General features: G+C 50.4%; 1 protein-coding gene across 1 annotated transcript; it reads left to right on the top strand.

The window, feature by feature from the left end:
- The first annotated feature begins 3549 nt into the window (after positions 1 to 3549).
- Cd5 (CD5 molecule) lies at positions 3550 to 23750 on the top strand. The gene is made up of 10 exons (XM_035443105.1): positions 3550 to 3601; positions 12663 to 12701; positions 16761 to 17066; positions 17449 to 17511; positions 17986 to 18327; positions 20051 to 20338; positions 21232 to 21357; positions 21980 to 22033; positions 22972 to 23091; positions 23662 to 23750. Exons 1-10 carry the CDS (start codon positions 3550 to 3552, stop codon positions 23748 to 23750), a joined length of 1479 nt encoding a protein of 492 aa, XP_035298996.1.
- Positions 23751 to 24955: the final 1205 nt, after the last annotated feature.

Here is a 24955-nt window from a genome sequence, read left to right on the forward strand (position 1 = left end):
GTCACAGAATGAGGAGTCTCTTTGACCATCACAGAGAGACTGGGGTCCAGGGGAGATCCTCCACCTCAGACACACAGCCAGTAAGGGCTGAGCCAGGACTCATGCCCCAAGCTTCAACTCTATATCCTTCTCACCTGTCCCACACATATTGAAAGCTGTCATTGGAAGCCCACAACCATGGGTTCTAGAACCTTCCCTCTGAGCCAGGGTCATGTCACAGGTACCTTCTTCAAACATGTCACACAAAGGGAATTTAGGTAATTTGCTTCATTAAGTGGCTCAGTTTCACCACAGATGTGAGTAGCTGGTACTGTCCCAGTGAGGCAGTAGGAGCCTACCAAGCAGCGCCAGCTCCTCTAGGGCCCAGGGAAAGTACCCTCTTCCAGACTCTGACCTCTGCTTCTCCCAAGAGTTCAAGCTGATGCCCTCCCACCAGCAAGAACCAAATCCTTTAGGTCCCCAAACACAGAAAGCCCCTCCTCTGAGGGCACCTGGCACCATCCCCTCCCCACACCATCTCCACAGGCAGGAGTCTAGACTACAGCTGGTCTCAGGGTCAACCTCAGGTACATGAGAACCACCTGAGGATCCCAGCACAACAGGACACACCTGAAGTCACACAGCAAAGGCCACACTCAAACGGCAGGTACTGGAGGGCCGGCACCCCTCCCTCACAGGCTAGTGGTTGTGGTCAACGCCCCTCCACCCCAAGAAAGGAATAAAGCTGGGGTAGGGGTGCACTCCCTAAGTTGTGCAGGGAAATTGGAAAGTCAGTCTACACTAGTCATGCTCAAGGCTGCTGGGTACAAAAGGACATTCCAGAGACTGTCATTCGGTCATTCAACAAATACTTGGAGTTTATCCACCCTATAGATTTCATTCAGTCATTCAACAAATATTGATCTCCTACTAAGCACCTTCGTGGTCCTCAGCCTTCTGCCCCCTCCCTATTCTCCTCCTACCCTGGGTTCCTCCCCTTTCCCTCACACTCCTAGTGTCCTGTTGGAACTCCTCCCACTCCCCTTTCCAAAGGGACGCGTGTCTGGGATCACTGAGGAGTGACCCAAACCAGAAGGTAGAGCACGGCGAAACTCTCTGGAGATTACCTGGTGAAGCCCCGACAATACGGGTACGAGTCTGTCCCGCGGAGGCCGCTGAGGATCTGACACTGGCCTAGGGGGCTCACTCCCCTCCCCCACCTCGGCCTCCACCTAGCAGCGGCATGGAAAACCCAGCCGGCTCAGCTGACTTCCTCTTGTGTCATGGAAAGTACGGGTGTTAGGACAGGAAACTGTCGCCTGGGATCTGGGGTCTGAGCCCGCACAGAGCCTGGGTCCTGGAGGGATGCAAGGGGCAGAACCACTGTGGGCAATTACTGGGGCGGGGGGCGTGTGGGGAGGGGCCAGGGGCTGCAAGGGGGCCACAGACCCGGGAGTGGCAGGACCCACCACGAAGATTCTCTCAGGTACACAGCTAGTTCCTGGGGTAATACTTTCAGTTTCCTACAAAGAATGGAACACAGTGGAAGCCGCCTAGTAGATGACCCTCGCGCCTGGGAAGGGGAAGACTGGAAATAAGCCTAAAGCCCGGCGTTTGGATTGCTTTTGATAAAGAAGCAGTCTGGAGATCTGTAGAAGGGGATGTCAGTTTCCTCCGGTGTGAGACTGGAGGCTGTATTCTTCCTTTGCTGCTGCCTACATTCCTCCTGGCTGGGGACAGTGGAGCAGGGAAGCTGAGTTCTTCCCAGCTGCTCTCTGTAAACTGTGAGGGAATAGGCTGTGAAGGACACTTAAGAAAGAGTAAAGAGCGCTGGGGATATAGCTCAGTTGGTAGAGTGTTTGCCTTGTAAGCATCAGACACTGGGCTCCATCCCCAGAACCGCCAAAGGAAAAATAACAGAAACACTAAGTCATAAAGGTCTCCTGGTCACAGCAGGAAGGGACTGTGCTTCTCTTTCATCCCTGCATTTCTAGGTCTCTATGTTTGTGTGTTTGCTTGGGTTTTTGTTTGTTTGTTTTGTATTGTTTTCTTTTTCGAGACAGGGTTTTCTGTGCAACAGTCCCCACTGTCCTGGAACTCACTTTGTAAGAGCAGGCTGACCTCGAACTCAAAGAGATATGCCTGCCTCTGCACCACCACCAACCACAGGGCTGTATTTCTAGATCTTTCATAAAGTAAATGTTTGATGAATTAATTAATTAATACATGAATGAATGAATGAGTGAATGAGTCCAGATTCCCAAAACCATACAATATGGAGATCTCATACCCAACATGAAGATCTCATACCTAACATGGAGATCACACACCCAACACAGAGATAGATCTGTTTCTCCATCACTCACCCTCCCCCCCACACACACACACTCACTGGTGCAAACCCAACTTTCAGGAAGACACTCTCCTCACTGTACTTGTTGGTAAAATGTCACTCATGGTCTCCTAGGCATAATTCATACTTCTTCTTTTTTTTTTTTTTTTTTTTTTTTGGTTTCTCTGTGGCTTTGGAGCCTTATCCTGGCACTAGCTCTTGTAGACCAGGCTGGTCTTGAACTCACAGAGATCCTCCTGCCTCTGCCTCCCGAGTGCTGGGATTAAAGGCGTGCGCCACCACCGCCCGGCAACTCACACTTCTAATTCTAGCACTTGTGAGGCTGAGGCAGGAGGATTACCACAAATTCCAGGCTAGCTTGGGCTACCTAACGAGAGCCCGTTTTTTGTTTTTGTTTTAATTCCCCATAGGGCAAGGTTCTTAACCTGTGGGTCGAAACCCCTCTAGGTTCAAATGACCCTTTCATGGGGGTCACCCAAGACTATCAGAAAACAGATAATTACATTACAACTCATAACAGTAGCGAAATTACAGTCATGAAGAAGCAACAAAAATAATTTTATGGTTGGGGTCACCACATGAGGAACTGTATTAAAGGGTTGCAGCGTTAGGAAGGTTGAAAACCTCCGACATAGAGATTCATTGCAGACTACAGGCTTCCAGTCTGGTCCACTATGGCACTAGGGTGGTGTAGATAGGGCTAACATGTGAGCTTTCCTCACTAATCCTTCGATAGGGCCTGAAGTTGTGCACCTGCTTCCCACCTCTCACAGCCCTAGCACCACTCAGAAATACTGGCGAAAACTCCTGTTTCACCCTTGCTCTGTCCACCCTTCTCACCTCAAATCAGCTCTCCTTAGAACAAGACACCCCCTCTCTGGAATCCCCAGCCTCTTTCTGCCCCACAGTCCCATCCCGCAAGGACACCTGGCTCTGTCCTGGAATGAGCACAGACGGTGGGCACTATCCCACCTCTGAGCATCTCAAGCAGGAAGTTGACAGGCTCGGGCCTCCATTCAAATTGGGGCAGGTGGTTTCACCCGGAGGAAGTTGACAGTTCAACTTCAAACAAGGGGGCTGTGACGCAGGCCCACATTGCCTGCTTCCCTGTTCCACCTCTGCCTGTGCCCCCTCCCTCCCAGAGAGTGAGACACTGAGCCAGACACCTTTACCAGCTGCCGAGCTCACTGAGGCTGAGGCAGCAGAAGGCCAGGTCCATGGACTCCCACCAAGTGCTGCTGGCTGCTGCGTACGTGCTGGGAACACTGGGTGAGTCCCTACAAGGTACTGCCAGACAGGACACCGGGGCACATTGGGGTGCAGGGAGGGGAATCTCAATTTTTCCCAGGTCTGAGTCTGGACACATGTGTAACATCAGGGAAGTTTAGGATCACAAAGCCCGGTCAACCCGCCAGCCTTAGCTGGGCTCTGCTTGCCCATTCTTTCCCAATGCTGCCCAGAGTCATTCCCTCTGTATTATTGAGATTTGCTGCTTTCCTCAGCTTTGGGCTAGAAGTCAGAGCATTTAGTTCCCAACCTATGCAGCCACCCGCTGTAGTGTGCAGCCCAGAAATGCCTAGCCATTACTCGGTCACCTCCAGGGAGGGAGAAAGCTGATATTGAGGCTGCTGAGGCAGAATGGTCCCTTCATAAGGATGCAGAAGAGCAGATGCCGAGCTCAAACAGCAGCACTGGGTCAGTACTGAAAGAGTCCCCAACTCCTGAATCTTGCTTCAGACCTGAGGCCCTGATGGTAGGCCATCGGTGGCATCTGAAAAGGGGAGGTTAGCTTGACTAGCCAGAGTATGCTGTGAAAGTTATGCCTGGAGGCCCAAGCCCTGGGCTCCCAGTTTCATTATGAGATCTTCCCATACACAGCTTGTTGATATGTTGGAGCAGGGCTATAAACTGGTGGGCTCTTGTTGTCTGACTACTCAAGAGGTGTGGCAGGAAAGGGGCTGCTGGATGCCAGGTGTGGCCGGGAGGAAAAGACAGCATCCTACTTTGCAAAGAAGGGGCTGAGACCATAGGTACCCAGTCTTCACCTACAACAGCTAGTGAGTGAGTGTGGGAATGTGAATGTTTCGGTGGGAGTGCGTGTGTGTGTGTGTGTGTGTGTGTGTGTGTGTGTGTGTGTGTGTGTGTAAGAGGGGGAGAGAGAGAGAGCGAGAGGGAGAACATTTTGAATGTGTGTATGTATGAGAACTGTGTGGATACTCTCCTGGACACTACATGGCTTCTTCATTCGTGTTACCATGGCTTGGATACCCATGCATAAACCCCTTATACATGACAGCAAGAGGTACAAAGTTCTTCTTGACAAGCCTTGGCTCGCTTCCTGGACACTGCCAGGACATTGCTGTGGCTCCTTAGGTCCTGAGAATCCCAGATCCAAGCCTTTACCACCCCAAAACACAGCCCTCCCCTGTAGCCTCAGATCCACACACAGGAAGGTTAAGACTTACCCAGGCTCCCCACTGAGCATGGACTAAGTTCCTGACAAGATTGGCACAGACCCCAGCCCCATGGAACCCAGAGTCCAAAAGAGATGGAGGAGAACCTTCACACACACACACACACACACACACACAGGAACATCATCTGAAGGCAAGGGAGCACATGGTCCCTGTGTATTGTTAGAGTTTATAGGTAGGAAGCAATTTCATGATGCCGGGGTTCGGGGAAGGGGGGATGCTCACATGGCCCCACATGCTAGGCAACCTATCACTGAGCAACATACTGCCTCTTTTTACTTTTAAAAAATGCTTTTAGGTTTCTCTCTGTGTGTGCACGCACGCATGCGTGTGTGTCTGTGTGTGTGTGTGTATGTATGTGTGTGTGTGTCTGTCTGTCTGTACACTCATGCTACTGGGTCAGAGGACAACTTGCAAGCACCAGTTCCCTCTTTCTGCCATGTGGTTCCAAAGATGGAGCTTGGCTCATTAGTCTTGGCCGAGAGAGCCTTTACTCACTTAGACATCTCGCTGGCCCTCAACTTTTTAAGGTAGGTTCTGACTCCGTATCCTAGGAGTGCCTTGAACTTACAATTCCCCTGCTTCCATCTCCACAGTAACTGTACCCCCAGGCCTGACTTTGATGAAATCCTTGTAAAGCCATTTTTTCTGTAAGCTTCTAAACGGCACAGAACGTATGAGGGCCCCTCACCCCATTTTACAGTGAGGAAAAACTGAGGCCCAGGAGTGGCAAGCCCAAGTAGAGCAGATAGCAAGCAGTATGGAGAGCCTGGCCCAGCACTGCTGCCCTCACACAGCCCCACTGCCTCCATAGGAGTAATAGGTCCCTAAAGCCATCCTACATGTCAGAGCATGCCTACAGAAGAAAACTCCATCAGCTGATACACAGAGATCAAGGCACAGGGCTGGGGACACCCCAAGGCCTGAGGAATGAAGATGTGTACAACCTGGCTCCCTTAGAGTGTCAGCGAGGGGTTCCTACATCATCCCCTCTTACAATTTAATTTTTCTGAGCTTCCATCACTGACCTGGCTTGGGGACATGGCTCAGACACTGCACAGCCCAGCTGACCACACGGTGACTCCAAAAAACAAATTGAGTTCCACTCTGCCACTTCTGGCTAAAGTGACCTTGAGCTGTATTGGTAAGCCTCAGCCTCCTCCACTGTAAGCAGAAAGTAGTCATGAGCACGGGGATTAAATGAATCCACTCTCACTAGTTCTCGCCTGCCCATGGTGGAAACAATACTCAGGAGACATGAGGGCCATCCAGATGCAAGGCCAGATCGGACAGAGTCGGGAGGCGTCTTTTCAGATGCTCACTGCACCACAGACCTTCTCCCCCGTTCTTCTGCACAGGCTGTTCGTTCATTCATTCATTCATTCACTCATTCATCTCCTAACTACTCAGCTCTTTACAGCAGTGGGAGACAAGGCAGACATCCCGGCCTGTGGCCTGCCCAGCTTACAGAGGAGACCTGTAAAAAATGGAATCAGCGCCTGAAATCTACACATGAGTGGGTGCCCCCACTCAGCATAGAGAGCTGGCTGTGCAGGCACAGGACCTTTTGAAGAGGATGACATTACCTCTGTCACCCTGAGACCCAAATGATAAGAAGAACCAGCTAGGCAGAGAAAGGAGGGAAGAGGGGCCTGGGTAGAGGGCGCCACAGGGTAAAGGCCACAGGGAAAGATGGGCCTGAGAGACTAGGTGGTGCTAGCTAGGAGCAGGCAGTGAGCGCAGCAGTCCCAGGATACACAGCTGAGGTTGTCTTTGGCTCTAGGCACAAAGGATCAGAGCCCTGACTGATCCTGGAGGCCAGAGGCTTGTACAAGCCCTGTGGTCACTCAGCAGGGCTCCACCAAGAGGTCAGATGGTTTCCTAGAGTGACCAGGACAAGAATTCAGTCAGAGCTGACAGCTAGGATCCATGTTTATGTGGATGCGAGAACATGTGTGCAGGTGGTGTGCGGGGCAGGGCGGGAAGATCTATTTTGCTCTCTTCTTAGTCACTCAGGTTGAGAAGAACTTCTCTGGTCCTTGGTCTTCTCATCTTTAACACAGGCTGAGCTAAGCTGGGCATGGTGGTAATCCCAGACCTCGGTAGGCTGAGACACAAAGAACCCAAGTTCCAGGACAGCCTGGGTTACACAGTGAGTAACCTGTCTCAAAAACCAAACAGCAAAACAGAGTATCAGAAGCCTGTAGCTGTGTTTCAAAAGATGACAGTGGTAGTTTCCGTAGATTCATCCAGACAACAAGCCCTGATTGAGTACCTACTATGTGCTGGGGCTTCACGGAGAACAAAGCGACAAGATCTCTGCCCTGGCGGGTCTGAGACAAAGATAATATGTTGTACTTCTAGAAGGTCATTCATGGGTTGGCAATAGATAAAGGGAGGGCTGGGTAGGAACGGGGGCCTGCCGTGCCTACCCAGTATAGGTACTACAAAAAGAGAAAATGCTCACACATAGGCAAGGGAAGTGACCAAGCCTGCCACTGGGTGGGCCTGGGGGATCCAGAGGAGGTGCCCTTAGCTCAGCAGGTCCAATGGAGAGAAAGGGAAAGGGAACCCGCAGAGCCTCCTGGAGGATGAGCTTCCGTCCTATGAATAGGAGAACCACGCAGAACAGAAGGGTCTCTCGAACACTGAGTCCTCATCCTGATCTCTAGCCAGATGTGCTTCAGAATCCATATGTTTTCCAAATGTAGATATGTAGATTTTCATTTTATGTAAGCTATGTGCTTCCCATACTCTCAAGGAGGTCTGGGGACAGTACTCGGTCACAAAACACATGACCACTTCTGCGGTGACACCTGGGTTATGAGGGACCCAGAGGACCCCCATATGCTGTGTCAGGTGGTGGGTGTGAAGCACAGTGCTGCTTACCTCCAGCTAAGTATGTGACTCTGGCCAAGTCATCATCCCCTCAGAACTTCAGTTTTCCCACCTGAATGTGGAGGCAAACACAACCCATTTATATAGGGCTGTGACTGCAAGATCAGGCTGCAGTATGGAGCTGGGAAATACGTGAAGGTCGACACACCTGTAAGCCCAGCACTTGAGTGATGAAGGCAAGAGAACTAAGGAGTTTCAAGGCCATCCTCTGAGACACAACGAGGCCTGGGCTACATAATACCCACCACACACACACACACACACACACACACACACACACACACACACACACACACACGAGAGGGAGGGAGAGGCTGCCAGGGGAAAGCACAATGGTGAGATTATTGTCTCAATCTGAACCCACTGCTCCTTGTGTAGGCTCCATCTCCCAGGATGCTCCTGGAAGGGCGGGCGGTGGGGGGAGTAGGGTAGTGTGTGCACATTGGTCATTACCAAAAGACACCAGCTATAACCAAAGTCTTCATCAGGTGATCTACCCAAGACTCCAAATCCTGGCTCTTTCTGACCTCTTGTTTCCAGAAAACTTTAATAGTCTCAAGTTAGGGACAACCCCACTGATAAATTCTTGTTTTGTTTTGTTATTCCAGAAAAATTGGTTTTAGCTGGGCATGATGGAGCACGCCTTTAATTCCAGCACTGAGAAGCCAGGGACAGGTTGAGCTCTGAGTTCAAGGCTAGGCTGGTCTACAAATCAAATTCCAGGACAGCCAGGGCTATACAGAGAAACCCTGTCTCAGCGGGCATCAGGGGAGCAGGGAGGAGAGTAAAAACAATAGTGAGGTTTCTGGAACCTTCCAAGTCAGCCAATTCAGAGATGAGGGAGGGAAACGGGTGATCTTCCACAAAGCTGGCAACCTCCAGTGTAAACTTGAGCTCCATGAACTGTCAGGAGATCACTGGTTATGGGATAAAGAGGCCACCTGATTTCCAAGTTCCATGAAAATGATTTCGGGGGAACGTCTTTCTCTGAGGAGAAGGTAGCAGCATCTTCATTTGAGGCTTTAGGCAAGAAATGGGTCTTCTTGAGAGAGGATAGCTAGCACAACAGCTGAGGTACTATTGTTATTGCCAAGGTCCCAGCCCCTCACTCTGAGCCCTAGTGCCTACCAGATGCTAAACCAGTATGTCTAGGCTGCAAGTGACAGGCAGGACCTCCGAGCAGGTCAGAGGCAGAGGACTAAGTTTGACTTTGCCGCCAGCTGCCCTGTGCCAGGTTCTGTCCTGCAGAGTACCTTGCCTAGCCTGTGGCAGCCTGGCTACCAGTAAAGAGATCCATTGCAGAGGGCCATGAATATTTGTAGACATTCCAAAATCCAGAAAATGTTAAAATTCCTGGCAGACAGGTCTGGTACAAGATGGCAACTTGAAGTCACAGGAGGCTGTTTATCTCTGATACATCCCATTCAGTGTGGGAATGTGTGTGTTTCACTAAAGACAGCATCATGTGCCTAAAGCCAGGGCTCAGGAGACATGGGGAGAAAGCAGGCTCTCTCAGCTCCAACAAATCAAAATGGTTATGGTGACATAGCCCACAGCCGGGTTCCCTGATTTTCAAAACCATCTGAAGCTTCATTCAGATTGATTTTAAAAACAAAATAAAAGAAGTTTTGAAAGTTGTGCGCCCTCCAAAAAAAAAAGAAAAAGAAAAGAAAAAAGAAAAGAAAAGTGTTAAGCATTGCCTGGAGCTAATAAAACTCACTGGTGGTGAGATACAGCACAAGGAACCACAGCGAGCATCATATGTGTACTCAGGGCAGGAGGAAGGGGGAGATACCTTGAAGCAGCTCTCAGGGATTCCTCTGAGCCTTTCTAAGTCCTGTCAGCTTAGGCAGGCTCAAAAATGGTTGGATTTAATCAATGTGGATACAAGAGACTGGAGCTAGGAACAGTGGCTTCTTTTGCCAAGGTCTTTCTTTGTCTGGGCTAGCTCAGCCCAAGTCCAGCACTGTGGGAGCTTGCAGGATGTTGGACAGGGAAGGAAACAGCCTTAGAGGAGAGGTGTGGGCGGCAGAGGATGAGATGGTATTATGCTTCCATGCCCCATGTCCCTGCAGCCTTCAGGGTCTCCAAGCAGAGTCCTGGTTGTGGTTGGCTATGGGAGTTGCAAAAGGGACTGAGCAGGGGTGAAGTGTGGCTCCAGAGGAGTCCAGGGAGATGCTGGGCACAGCCTTCAGGGCTCAGGCCTAGGAAGGTGTTCGCAGGTTCCTGTGAGAATCAGCAAAGTGAATGAAAATGGTTTGTGGACAAAGAAAGCCTGAGTGTCCCTGGACAAGCAAAGAAGCAGCATGCGGCAAGTCTGCTCTGACAAACACCTTTAAGACCCATTAGAAACACAGGTTGGCGATTATGTACCGTTAGACCAAGAGGAAAGTGAAGGATCGTGAAACTGAATTCCATCACTTTGCAGAGCAGTGAACTGAGCCCAGAGAGTCTGAGTGAGTCACCAACATCACACAGCAGATTCAGGGCTATGTTTATCCACGGCACATTTGTTGTATCTTGACAGCTTGAAACATGCAGGAATGGATTAACATAGAGCACAGCAGACAGCTTGCTCCGGTGGGAAGAGCATAGCCTCTTGGCCGCTAGCTGTATAGGCAAGATATTCACCTCTCTTAGTTTCCTCTATCAAACAGGGGCCAAAGCAATAATATCTATCAAATGGTATAGTGGAGAGAAATGAGAGGTTTAAGCTAAAAATTCCCAGAAGAGTGAAAAATGCTGACGACAGTAGTGACGATGATGATGGTGATGGTGGCAGAGACGAAGGCGGTAGTAATGGTAGGGGTCGGCAAGCGTGGTGGTGCCAGCAGTGATGGAGGTGATGTGATAACAATAACGATGCTCGAGACAGCAACAGTGAGGATAATGGTGATAGGGATGCTGGTGGTGAGGAAGACGGCGATACTGAGGATGGTGATGGTGGTAGAGATGACGGTAGTGAGGATAATGGGGATCAGCATTGATGGGGATGGCAGTGGTCGTTACATGACGATAGTGGCCATGGTAACAGTGATGGTGATGGAGAGGGAAGGGGGAGCATGGTTCACATGAGGACCAAACAGAATGAGCCACACCCTGGAATGCACAGTCACCCTCTCTCAACAGATCACTTTCCTTTTTACATTTATTATTATTATTATTGGTGTGTGTGTGTGTGTGTGTGTGTGTGTGTGTGTGTGTGTGTGTGTGTGTGACACAGAGGACAACTTTGGGGAACCAGTTCTCCTTCCACCTTATTGAGGAACGTCTCTCATTTCTGCTGCTGCACTGTGAGTTCCAGGCAAGCTGGTCCCCGAGCTTCTGAGCGATTCTGTCTCTGCTGCTCTTGCTGTGGGTGTGCTGGGACTACAGATGAGCACCAGCAGAGCCGACGTTTTAATGTAGGTTTTGGGATGGAACTCAAGTCATCTGGCTTGCATCACAAACACTTTTACCTGCTTTCCTTTTCAGAATGGCAGCTGGTGTCAGTTGTTCGGTTTTCCTAAGGAAATTCTCTAAACAGGACCAATGCTGTCTGTGTGTATATGTGGTGTCTACCCATGGGGCCTGGGATGGTCAAACCCAGTCCCTGACCGACAGGTTTTTAAGTCTGGATGCTCAGGGCCAGGAGCTCAATTATGGTCGCCTCTGGATCACCAAACTGGGCACCTTGGAGTGGCAGCTGAGCAGAGCTAGCCAGAGGCAGTCACAACCTAGCCAAGTGTTTGATATTCCTGATGAGGGCAGAAGATTAAGAGCCCTGTGGCCTGCTGTCCATGCTTCCCAAGCAAGCCCTCTCAATCCTCCCACTGGGAAAGCTCCCCAGAGATCTGTGGTCACACCTGCCCCACCCAAACAGCAGCACCCCCATTTATGAGCACTGAGCTGGGCTTGGGCAGCACTAGGCTAAGCTCTTCAATAGAGAGGTCCAGCTCCATCTCTCAGCATAACTCACTCCACACTGTAGATGGGGAAACCAATGCTTAAAGGGTTAAGCCAGGAGAACCTGCTTCCTACGCCATAGACAGAAACAACAGAGCTAACCCTCAGAGCACTTGTAGGACTAAAACCCATCTCTGCATCACACAGCAGCAAAGGGCAGGTCTAAGTGTCTCCTTTCCCCATAGACACCACTTTAAGCACCTCAACCCTCATGGTTTTGCCAAACGAGTGGCCCTCTAATGGTGGCTTTCCCAGTCCCCCTGAGGGAGCCAGAACCAGAAAGAAAGAGGACTGAGAGAGAGGTCAGGACGACAGGTGAGGAAGAACAAAGGGTTCCTGCTTCCTCTCTTGCCCTATAGCTAGGCTTCTACCCCACATCTTCCTGAGGCCAAACTGGCTAGCCATGGTCCCCAGGTTAGCTCGAATTAGGATTAGGACTACAAACACATGCATAGTGCCTGGTGTTTACACATGGGCTCTGGGATTGAACAAAAGTCCTTGTGCTTGCAAGACAGACACTTTACTGATTTAGCCATCTCCCTGGCATCACTGTTCCCCAAAGCAATTCACACCCTCCCAATGCCAGCGTGTGTGTGTCGTCCTTTACTCTGTCCCATTTCCATTTTAAGAAGAGGAATGCTTCCATTACTATAAAGGGACAGACAGAGTGAGGAGTCCCTGTGGGCAATGGAGCTGACATGTGTCTCAATTGCGATGAAGGTCACGCTTGTGGTGTGTGTTAACACTCACAGAATCATGCACTAAAGAAAGATCAATTCTACTTTGTGTTTCCATTGAGAAAATAAATTTTAGAAAAAGAGAGAATCAATGGCTTCAACCCACTAAATTGATTCCACAACCACTCTGGGTTCTAAGCTACAGCATGAAAATCCCTGCCCTGGAATCTCATTGACGGTGGGGTTGGGGACAGTCAACCAGGGTCACTGCTGCTCCTTGGAGCAGAGGGCAGGAGGGAGACTTCACATTCTGACCTCCTTCTATCCTTTCCACAGTTGCTTTCTGCCATGGACAGTCCCGAAGGGATGACCCAGGTAAGGAAGCATGGGAAGGGAAGTGGGAGAGGGAGAGAGAGTAGGGCAGCAGCTTTGGGGGCTACGTGAGGACCTGCCTGTTAAAAGAAACTGCCTCCTCCATCAACATGAACCCCACACAGACATCAGCCATGCCAGGACACATACCGGCGGCACCCTTCATAGCCAGAGAGCACCACGTGAATGCTAGCTAGCATGCCCCCTGCCCCCCGCTCCCCGCCCCACTCTGTGGGCAGGAAACATACCCACCAACAAGTGTACCTCACAAAGCCTTGTTTCCTCTCTGGTCCTCCGTGGTCATGGACACTTGCAGACAGACTGTGGGGAAAGGTTGTGTTAGGTTGCAAAGAGGGGGGTGTCTACACCTCAATCTTAGAAGCCACCGTTTCTCAATCAGGCAAAGGGTGGGCTACACAGCATCTCCTACTGGAGACTGACAGTGGACACTGAGCTAATGAAGGCCCTGAGAAGTCCCTCAGTGAAGAATCTCATTGATTTAGTTCTCCATGCTCGGGGTGAACCCCAGGGTCTTGCATGTACTAAGCAAGTGTTCTACCAACAAGCTATATTCCCAACCTTAAACATGTTTTATGTTGGCAGTCTCCATATTCATCTACCACAGTCCCTTCTCCACATTAACCAGGATAACACTGTGCTGAGTTTATATGGAGAGAAATGACGGTCCTGTAAAGCCACCATGCAGCTTCAGGGGCCTTAGCAGGCCCTGGGGCCAGGACTTGGGCCCTTGCAAGCTGTCCCACCTTCAGGCTCTAGTAAAAGTCACTTGCTGTCTGAGCCTCACTTGCTCACCTATGGAAGAGGAGAAAGTATTTCCTTTTGGAGGACAAAGTGAGGAGCTTACTAAGCCAGGAGCCCATGAAGTATCTGCAATGGTTAGATGTGGACCAGTCCCCTGAACCCAGCTAGCCAGGTGACCTCAGGTAGCCACAGCCCTGTTCTCTCCATAGGCAGGAAGGAAAGGGCAGCCTGGTCAATGGCTCTAAGCCAAGGAAGCCTCCGAGAAAGCCTTTTCATTTTCAGATGTGTTCCTTGAATAAGTAAGACGTTTGTTCAGCTCAAAGCTTCCGATGGATCTGCTGCTAGTTTCGTTTGTCTCTGCTCCTCATCTGCCCTTCCCTCCTCTCACCCAACACCTCAAGGAATGACTGTGCTTACTCCTCTTTTACATGTTCTCCCAGAATCTCTTTGTAGAGACAGAGACAGGGACAGAGCTAGAGAGAGACAGAAGACATAGTATCTGTGACTTCAACTAAGTGAAGATCAAAAACGAAGACAGAATCTGGGGAAATGGCTCAGTGTGCAAAATGCTCACCTTGCAAGCGTGAGGGCCAGAGTGTGGTCCCCAGAACTCCAAACCCAAAAACAAAAACAATTCAGACATGGTGCCATTCCCTTGTCATCACAGCCCTGTGGAGACAGAAGCAGGCATGCCCCTGAGACTCACTGGCCAGATTAGCCTGCTAAGCTCCAGGCTACTGGGAAACCAAACCCCATCTCAAAAAAATGGGAACAGTGCCTGAGGAAAAGTGCCCAGAGTTACACACACACACACACACACACACACACACACACACACACACAGGCCTATGTGTCCTGGACTCATACAGATGCCTTTCTTGTCAATGTTCCCTAAGCAGTACAAAGTCACAACCATTCGCATAGTTTTGCATTGTGCTAGAATTCTAAGTAATCTAGAGATGACAGCATACAAAGGACGTGTGTGGGTCAGAGGTAGACATTCTGCCATTCTGTTTGTTGTTACAGCACTGGGAACAGAACTCGAGACCTTGAGTATGTTAAACACATGCTCAGCTGAGTGGTGGTGATGCACACCTTTGATCCCAGAACTTGGGAGGCAGAGGCAGAGGCAGGTGGATCTCTGAGTTTGAGGTTAGCCTGGTCCACAGAGCTATTTTCAGGACAGCCAGAGAAACCCTGTCAACAACAACAACAAAAAAACCAAACCAAACACAAACTCCACCACTAAGCTACACCTCCAGGCCCATTTTTGGGTGGTTGGCTTGTTTGTTTGAGAGATGTGTGGCCCAGATTGGCCTCAAACTCACCAAGAATGACTTTGAACCCCTTATCTTTCACCTTCTAGGTTCTGGGATGACAGGCATGTGCCACCTTGCCTGGTCCTAGACTACTTTAATGAGGAACTTAAGCATCTGTGGACTCTAGTACCCACTGGGAGATCCTAGAAGCACTTTCCATGAGTTCCAAGGGGCACCTCTAGATGTTATCTATTCCTCTCCCTGTCATGGACCTTTATAAAGTAACAAAGCCACAAGCCTGCCTATAACCTAAAAATTTCACTGTAAGGTATTTACTCAAGTGAAATAGAAATACAAGCCCACATGCTGGCCCACACATGTAAATTTATCAGCAGTTTGATTCACCGCCAGCAAAACAACTCACATGATACATAGAAAAGAAATGGGGAAAATTCACACAATGAAATATTATTCTAAAGTCAAAAAAGAAATGACTTTCTGATCTATACAGAAATACACATAAGCCTCAAGTATATGTAGAGGGCAAGAGGCAATAGCAAATGATGCTATATGATTCAATTCAATTACATGATCCTGTAGAAGACTAATCTTTCATGGCAGAAAGCAGGGCAGACCTTGCCAGAGGCTGTAGCCAGGGAAATGAACTGGCTGTCGAGGAGCAAGCAGGAAGTGTCTGGATGACAGACAGACTCTGTATCTAGATCACAGAGTGGCTGTGTGCTTGTAGATGTTTGTCAACTCCCACAGAACAGAACCCTTAAAATGAAAGTATTCTGCTGCAGGAAAATAGTCTCTCCATAAAATTGATTTTGTTGTTGTTGTTTGTTTTGTTTTTCGAGACAGGGTTTCTCTGTGGCTTTGGAGGCTGTCATGGAACTAGCTCTTGTAGACCAGGCTGGTCTCAAACTCACAGAGATCCGCCTGCCTCTGCCTCCCAAGTGCTGGGATTAAAGGCATGCGCCACCACTGCCCACCTAAAATTGATTTTTGATGTCTTGTTTTGTTGAGACAGGATCTCCTATACCTCAGGCTGTACTCAAACTCACTATGTAGATGAGGACAACTTTGAATTCCTATTTCTCCTGTCTCCACCTGCCAAGTGCTGGGACTGCAGACATGTACCACCCACCTAATACAATTGATTTTAAATGCTAAAACACAAAGATCTTGGGAGAAAGAGCTGGGAAGACTGTTCAGTCCAGTAAAGTGCTTGTGTGTGAGGGCCTGAGTTCAATCCCCAGAACCCACATTAGGGAGAGAGAGAAAAAGAGAGAGAGACAGAGAGACAGAGAGAGGGGGAGGGAGGGAGGGAGGGAAGGAGAGAGAGGGAGGGAGGGAGGGAGGGAGGGAAAGAGAGAGAAGCAGGGTATTGTGGACAGTTGTAATCCTATGGTAGGTAGGAAGGGCAGAGCAAATTCCCAGGGCTTGCTGGCCAGCAGGCTGAGCTGAATTGGTAAGTCCAACTCCTAGTGAGAGACCATGTCTCAAAAAACAAGATAGACAGCTAGCTCCTGAGGAATGACACTAAAAATTGACCTCTGACTCCTAACACACATGCACACACATGGAGAGAAAGAGACAGAGAGAGAGAGAGAGAGAGAGAGAGAGAGAGAGAGAGAGAGAGAGAGAGAGAGAGAGAGAGAGACCACATCAGGCCACACCTCAGGACTATTGAAACTGAATTTTCTTTTTTTCTTTTCTTTTTTTTTTTTTTGGTTTTTCAAGACAGGGTTTCTCTGTGTAGCTTTGGAGCCTATCCTGGCACTCGCTCTGAAACTGAATTTTCAAGATTGAGGGGATATTGTTGGACAGAAGGTGCTGAGGACATCTTGTTCACAGCCCCAAGGTTCTCTCTAGCTCATTAATCTGAGTCACAGTGTAGGGCCAACAGAGCAGCGCCGTGCCTGAGTTTCTCGGAAGGGGGAAACTCAGAAGGGGAAGCAAGAGCTGAGCCCCTGAGGAGAGTTTTTCCTCCATCACCTGACACCTCCCACTACCTCTTTGACCCCCCCTCACCCAGATCTCCAGGTGACTCTAAGTGGTACCAACTCCAAGTGCCAGGGTAAACTGGAGGTCCAGATAGGAAGCCTGAGGAGGACTGTGTGCAGTTCCAGTTGGAGCAGGAGCCGGGACCACTGGAGAAACACCCATGAGACCGAGAGAGTGTGCCAGAAGCTGGGATGTGGTTCTCTCTTGACTCTCGGCCACTTCTCTCTATTGGACAGACCCCAGAATCAGGTCTTCTGTCATGGACCCCTATTGTCCTTCTCCAACTGCAGCACAAGTTCACCAGCCGGGTGCCCTCCACTGAGCCTGGTCTGCCAAGGTGGGTGATGTTTTGTGGCACCCTGGGCTGAGGCCTGGGAAGGCAAGGGCATGGAAAGGGCATCCCAGTTTCAGTGCCCTGACTATAAACAGGAGAGGGGACTGGGTAAGGGGTGAGCCAAAAGCTGCTGTATCTGGCTGGCAAGACTAAAAAGCAGGACCTGGCTCTGCCAAATGCCAGCCTTGTCCTTTGCACCTAATTTCCTGCCAGTAATGTGTGGGACTGCCACCTCTCATGGACTTGAGAGGCAGAATAGGGGAGGGGGAGCCAAGTCAGCTTACCAACAAGTCAGGAGCCCTGTGTCTTCACATTGTCGCCACCCCAGTTCCCCTCCTTCCCTCCACTCCCCACTCCCCACCATTGTCTGCCTGTTTCATTGCAGAGCCCCAGATGACAACACCTCTACCCACAACCACCCCACCCACCACCACGCCAGAGCCCACAGGTAAGAAGGGTCTTGGGCTTCATGGAGGGCAGGAGAGGGAAGGGGCTGACACAGAGAGTAAAGATCCAAGACCAGATCTGACAAAGCAGTTGTAGTCTTGAACTCACAGGAGCTGTGATTACCTGCACAAGATTAGGTTGTCAACACTCCTTAATAGAGGGAGGAGGGACCCACAAGACTTCCCTCCTCCCTGAGGAAGTATAGGCAGTTAATGGTCAGAGAGACATTTTCTTCAGTGCTGTGGCCACTGGTAAGGTGCCTGTGTTCCTGTAAATAGCCCTAATTAAATTCATTGAGCCACCAAAACAAGCCAAGAGAGAGATCCAGTTACATCTAAATTCCAGTGGAAAAGATTCAAGTGTGTCCTATGCAATGTTTGGGACCGTTGTCACCTCCCGAGGGTTCATGTGTTGGCACTCGGCAGCAAGGCATTGTGAAAGCCACATACACTCAGACATGCCTCCCTCCTTCCAGCTCCTCCCAGATTTCGGCTGGTGCCAGGATCCAGGGGCCTGACGTGCTCGGGTATGGTGGAATTCTACAATGGCAGCAGAGGTGGCACCATTCTCTACGAGGCCAAGGACAGGCCCCTGGGCCTGGGGAGCCTCATCTGTAACACTCTGCAGTGTGGATCTTTCTTAACACATATGTCGGGGCCCGAGGCAACAGGGACACCTGCTCCTGAAGAGCTGAAGGACCCCAAGCCCTTGCCAATTGGATGGGAGGTGCGGAACGGGAGCTGTGCCTCGATGCAAGAGTGCTTCCACAAAACAAGACCCCAGGAGGGCGCCCAGGCGCTATCAGTCATCTGCTCCGGTAAGCTGCAAACAGACCACACTCCATCAGTCCCTCTGTTGCCTTGGAGTGGGGATGTGGGGTCCCCCGATCAGATGTTCAGATTTTATGAGAGGCCGGATAGGGATGAAGGACCAGCTGAGGCCTGAGCCCATGGCCTCCTCTAAAAGGTAGGACAAGTTAGATGAGGCAGTGTCTGAGGCATCTACAACGCAATCCCTGCCAGCCCAAAAGAGATACCATCTGGAGAAGTGGAGTCAGCTGGGATCCTAGTAGGAAGAGGAGACAAGGCTTCGAAACTGAGGCTTGGGCAAAGGCCTGGGGGCAACCGGGAGGCTGCCTTTACCAACAGGGTGTTTTCAAATCACCAGAAAGGAAGCTGGAGGGGTGGGAAGGCATGGGAGGTCTCTAAGGCCTGGCTCAGAGCACAGCTTCAGAGGCAGCCCCCAAAGGATGCTTGCTCTTCTGAGTCCTAAGTTCTAAGACTGGCAGTGCTGGTGGAGTTGAAATGGAGAGAGGGAAAGCTGACCTGTGAGACTCTACAGAGCCAAACCAGGATTGGGGACAGGCCAGAAGAAACCACAGTTCAAAGCAAGGCAGAATAACCACCAAGCATGGGAAGGAGTAGATTTGTGTCACCCGAAGTGCCCTACTGCATTATGGGTTCTGTTGCCAACAGACGACTTGGTTCTGGGCATCCTTCAGCTTTTATCGGTACCTTGGGAGGTGGGAACTACTGTTACTCTCTTTTTCCATGAGGAAGGGTGCAAAAAAGCTCAGCTTCCCCCCAGTATCACATAGCACTAGCTGAGTTGTGCCCGAAAGCAATGTCAATCCAGAGCCTATTCTCTAAACTTGAACTGCTCAAGGTGTGGTCCTAGACAGGCACCATCTGGAGACAGTTTCACCACTCCCCACACTCCCAACAAGAGCCAATTTCAGCAGGTCCTCAGGATTTCTACCCAACTGTAGGATGCACGGCTCTGAACTATAAAGTCTACAAGCAGGACAGCCTACTCTACTGGGCACCTGCTATAAAGTGGTCTTCTAGGCAAGAAGCAGCCCCCGCCCCAGATTCTCTGGCTCAGATGAGAGGCCCATGGCTGGCTCCAGTCCCACCTACCCCTCAGCTATGAACCCTAAAGCTCTCATGCAGGCTACAACCTGCAAAAGCCATTCCCAGGCTCTTGCTTTGAAGTTTCTTCTAAATAGAAGATTCACTAGGGCTTTGAAGGTGGGTGTTGCCATGGAAACTAACCAAAGCTGGTGAGCTCACTATTGACTCTAAATCAAGCTTAGTAGCTTCTGCCACAGATTCCCAAGCACCACCCTGATTAGCAGACATAAATACCTCTCTAGGCACCTGGCCTTACTGCCAAAAGCCTAACCGACAGGGTTCAGGGCCAGGGCAGCCAAATTCCTAGGTTCTGTCCCACCCATGAAGTATACCAGCTCTTCCTGGTCCCCAGGTCTCAGTTTCCTCCTTCTAAAAAGCCCTCCCTATTCCTAAGGAATAGCAAGAGAGTAAAAAGGCATGGCCACCCTGACAGCTTCTTTGTTACTGCTGTCTTGAGATAGCTGCCACCACCTGCCCAGAAGCCCCAGGGACCAGAACTTTCTGGAGGGAAGTGCTGGGGAGGCTGTTAGGATGCTCTTACAAAGGACAGCATCTTCCTTGGCGTGCTAATCCCTGCTAAGGCCTTCAGGTCAGGCCTGCCACCTCATCATCACTTCCCTTCTGCAGACTTCCAGCCCAAGGTTCAGAGCCGCCTGGTGGGGGGCAGCAGCTTGTGTGAGGGCATCGCTGAAGTGCGCCAGGGATCACAATGGGCCACCCTGTGCGACAGTCCTGCTGCCAGGGGTCAGGCACGGTGGGACGAGCTGTGTCGGGAGCAGCAGTGTGGCAGCCTCATCTCCTTCCATGCGCTGGATGCTGACAGGACCTCCACCGGGCTCGTCTGTACCCAGGAGAAGCTGTCTCTGTGTTACCAGCTTCAGAAAAAAAACAACTGCAAGAGGGTGTTGGTCACATGTGAGTTGACTGCAGCCCTCCCTCGGTGGGTGGAGAGCAGGTCGGAACTTTTCCTCTAGGACCCAGTCAGGGAGCTTGTCTCTAAAGAGCAGATAGGAGAGGTGGATAAAAGATCCTGGAAAGGGGACAGTAAATGAGATTCTGGGATCAAGAATCAGACAGCAATGATGAATGGACAGTCAAGGTCCAAGTGGATCACTGTCAGGCCACTGGCAGATGCTAGAACTCTCCCTTGCCTTTTATCTTCTGCTCTTCGGAATACAAGCTGGAAAATCAGGGGGTGGATGGAACATATTTACTACACGGGTGGTAACTAAATAATGGGTAAAAGAGAGACAGGTACATGGATGAGTGACATAAATGGGGGTGAGTGGGTAAGTAGATAGATGATTGTATAAATGAATGGATGGGTCAGTCGATAGACAGATGGACAAATAGACAGACAGGCAGATGGACACAGAGGCAGGCAGATGAATAGATGACTGCATAAGCAGTGGGTGGATAGATGGGTAAATTGATGATAGCTACATAAGCAGATAGATGGGTGTGTAGGTGGATGGATGGATGGATGGTTGGATAGATGACGGATGGTTGGATAGAAGGCTGGCTGATTCTTGATATGTGGTCATATATGGTCATCTTCCTGATGGTAAATGGGAAGTTGATTAGTCGTAATTGAGATAAAAAATTAACAGTCTATAACAAGAGTGGCAAATAGTAGCTTGATGGTCACTGAAAGTAATAAAGAGCAGGCAAATGTATGGTTATCAAAGACTCCCACAGACAGACAGCTCCCTTATGAACACTCTGGTGGTACCAGGGAAATCCAGGCAAGTGCTGCCCTCTGAGTTGCTCCCCAGGGCTGGGACTGATTTAAGACTTTCCTTGTCCAGGCCAAAACCCAAACCCAGCGGGCCTGGCCCCAGGCACTGTGGCAAGCATCATCCTGACCCTTGTACTCCTGGTGGTGCTGTTGGTAATGTGCGGGCCTCTGATCTACAAGAAGCTGGTGAAGAAATGTAGGTGCCAAACCCCAGCTTTCCTCCCTTACCACCCAGCTCCCCCTGCTGCACACTGGCCTTTTTCTGCCTAGAGTATTAGAAAGTCAGGACAAACTGTACCCTCTGATGGGCCCTTGTCTGGACTTGGCAAAAGCCTACTGCAGTTGATGAAGGCTATGGCCACATGATATCAGCACAGACTCTGATGTCACAACACATGGCCCAAGTCCAGCTCCACAACTACCAATGGCACTGACAGTGCTGCTGCCTCTATCTGAGCCTTAATTTCCCTGTTTACTGAATGGACAGCTACATACTTAATGAATGAGGGCTTGTCTCCTGGCCTTGCAAACCTTAGAGAAATTATCCAGAGCCAAAGAAGGAGGGAGAACAGAGGCAAGCAGTCTTGGGTCCCTTGTGCCCTCTGGGGTATAAATTCTGGTTCTAAATAAGCCCTGTGGTCATTTCTACAGTCACCCAAGGGCTCCAATCTCCTTCCCTAGTCAATTAGGAAATGAGGCAGAAAGCCTGGAGTGGTGTCCCCATCAGTCTTGCCTCTCTTCCCATCTCCCCTCCTTTACCATCATCTCCCCTCCCCCATCATCTGGCCCTCACAAGCTTTCTGTCTGTTGTTGTCTAGTCCGTCAGAAGAAGCAGCGTCAGTGGATTGGTCCCACCGGAGTGAACCAGAGCAGTAAGTGTCCCCAGAGGCAGGTCTACCTCAGCCCCAGGACTTAGGCCACAGAAGTCAAGGTCTCTGCTGATCACAGCAAACCGGCAACTGCTAGAAGACTCAGCTCTCCACCACATTTCACTAAGGTGTGACTGTGGCCAGCAAATATACCCACACCAGAGAAGGCTGAGGCTTCTTCTAGGGGCAAGTGGTTCTGCACATTTTGCCTCTTGAGCCTCAGACACCATGGTATTTCTGCTCTCTTGCCTTGTGGTTGACTTAAGCAGAGGTCCCCACAGCCTTCACCCCCAGGACAGCCATCCCCAACTTGATGACTGACAATGGTCAAACGGGGTTAAGCAAAACTATGCACAGTCCTTTAGTTCAGTACTTGTAAGACCCTTTTGTATGGCTCCCCTTCAAAGTGGGAAGGCATGGCAGAGGATTGGCCAAGCTAGTTTTAGCACAGAGCAACTTCAGAGGGCCAGTTTTAGACTACACTGGCCCTGCCAGCCCAACCCCTCCCCTAGCCTTCATTCTCTCCTAGCCACATTCAGAGTTACACTAATGGGATGAAGCATGCACTCTATTCCTTTCCCCTTCCCATGTCCAGGCCCAAATCTTTCTAGAAAATTCTCTGCTTTGTTTGGTTTTAAGTAATAGAAAGGCCCACAGCTCCTGATGCATAGGAGTACATCTCCCTAGCACCTGTGTTCCAGCTTCCTACTAGGTAAAAGCTTGATGACTGAGCAACTGGAGGCTGCTCCTGGCCAATCAGACTGCTCTAAAAGTCTGAGGTTTACCCGGCTGGCATGAATCTCCCCAGAGAGAAAGGAGGGGGAAATGTACTCCCCCTTTCCCATGACCTCATGGACACAGGAAGCTAAGCTATGGGCTCTTGCTCAGGAAGGACAGCACATCAGTTCTAACAATGTCACTGGCCTCCTGTGTCTGCTTAGTGTCTTTCCATCGCAGTCACACGGCAACTGTAAGGTCCCAGGTGGAGAACCCAACAGCCTCTCATGTGGACAACGAATACAGTCAGCCTCCCAGGAACTCCCACCTGTCCGCTTATCCAGGTGAGCAGCAGGGGGCTGCTGGGGGTGGGGGGTGGGGGCAATGCTGAATGCTAACCTTGAAGTTTTGTGCTTGTCCAAAGAGGGAAAGGGAGGCTCCAGGGGGTGGAGGATGAAACTGCCTGCTTGACAGCTGGTCCCAGCAGGGTGGTGGCAGGAATACAGCCTTCACAGGCCTCTGCTGTCCCTTGGAGACCTTGAAACATTCATCCAGAGAGAAGAATGCAGTTGGATGGATGCCATTAACCCCAGCCTTGCTGTGACCTAATGGGCCTATGTGCCTGCAGGCCTTGAGGGGCTGGATGATAAATGAGTCCCAGGCATCTTTCTGAGCCAGGACAGAGCCATTAAGTGGTCCACAGGAACCTCCAATACTTGGCTTCTCACAGGCACTCACAATTAAGTCCCAGGGGGTCTGGAGTTTAGCATCATTAGCGAACACTTGGCCGGTCTGATCAAAACTGATACAGGGCTGTCACCAGTTCAGAGAGCCTCTGTGATCTTGCAAGCCACTCAGCTCCTGGGGCCTTATGTAGCCTCTAGGACTTTCTTTAATCAATCCTTTCTCTCTAGCTCTGGAAGGGGCCCTACACCGGTCTTCCACCCAGCCTGACAACTCCTCTGATAGTGACTATGACCTGCAAGTGGCTCAGAGACTATAAAAGGTGAGCCTGCCCCTGCTTGGCACCCAGGACCTGCACCCAGCCCTGAGGGTCCAGCCTCTCCACTGTCCATAATGGATAGTGGCTCCTAGCATCTTGCTTCATGTAAAGGGGAAGACTTAGCCAGGTCTGTCACCCCAGAACTTAAGAGGCAAAGTCACAAATCCAAGGTGAACCTAGTCTACATAGCTAGTTCCAGGCCAGCCAGAAATACATAGCAAGTCCCTGTCACAAAAAACAAACAACCTCACCCCACCCCACAACTTAGATGATGGAGCCACCTAGGCAAACTGGAGAAAAACCATTAATCCTAAAGCCATCCTATAAAGTTCCATCATGAAAAGCCAGTGGAAAAGATACCCGAGAGAGCTGGCGTGAGAGCTGCCGGTACAACAGTGGCTTACATGCAGGAGGCCCTGAGTTAAACTTCCTAAATCCATATTAAAAAAAAAAAAAACAAAAAACAAAAACCCAAAACCAACTGGGTATCGTGGGATGCACTTTGTAATCCCAGCCATGGGGTGATGGGAGGCAGAGACAAACAGCCCCTGTAAGTTTGCTGGCCAGCTAGCTTAGTCTTTGTGGCAAAGGTCCCGGCCAATGGCAGATCTTGTCTCCAACAGAAAGTAGAAGGTGCCTCCAGAATGACACCTCTAGCTGTCCTCTGAGCTCTCTGTGTGTGTGTGTGCACACATACTCCCATAACACACACACACACACAAAGACCCCTTAGGGCTTCAGACCCACTATGCCTCTAGAAGGGAGAACTTCCTGATACAGGACAGCAGCTTCCCCAAACTGAGCCCAAAGCAAGGATACATCCCCCCTGTCACTGGTTCCCCTTCACAGTGCCAGTGACACTGTTTATGCTCTAACATGTGTCATTTTACCTCACAGAACATGGAACCAGCAACAAAAGGCCAAGTAGCTCCCTCTGTCCTAAGGAAGCATTTACCACTTGGAGTGCCGCCCCTATTTTCTCCTCAGCCAGAACTCAGACAGAGGCCAAGGTCCCTTCAGAAAAGATCCTGGGCCCTGCAGTGGCAGGCCAGCTCCTATATCCCCTAGGGCCATGACAGCTTGGCTGCCTCCTCCAAGAGCCAACACTCGACAGACCCTAGACCCACCAACCCTTCCAAGTAGAGACTGCAGTATCCAGAGGGGTTCCCCACCCTTTGGGGAGCAGTGACCAGCGGGGTCGGCTT

Source organism: Cricetulus griseus, chromosome 3, assembly GCF_003668045.3.
Source record: "Cricetulus griseus strain 17A/GY chromosome 3, alternate assembly CriGri-PICRH-1.0, whole genome shotgun sequence".
Classification (NCBI taxonomy): domain Eukaryota; kingdom Metazoa; phylum Chordata; class Mammalia; order Rodentia; family Cricetidae; genus Cricetulus; species Cricetulus griseus.

Coding starts and splice junctions, on each gene's coding strand:
- Cd5 (XM_035443105.1), top strand. CDS start 3,550: ATGGACTCCCACCAAGTGCTGCTGGCTGCTGCGTACGTGCTGGGAACA. Junction 17,512..17,985: donor CACCACGCCAGAGCCCACAG/GTAAGAAGGGTC, acceptor CCCTCCTTCCAG/CTCCTCCCAGATTTCGGCTG. Junction 21,358..21,979: donor CAAGAAGCTGGTGAAGAAAT/GTAGGTGCCAAA, acceptor GTTGTTGTCTAG/TCCGTCAGAAGAAGCAGCGT.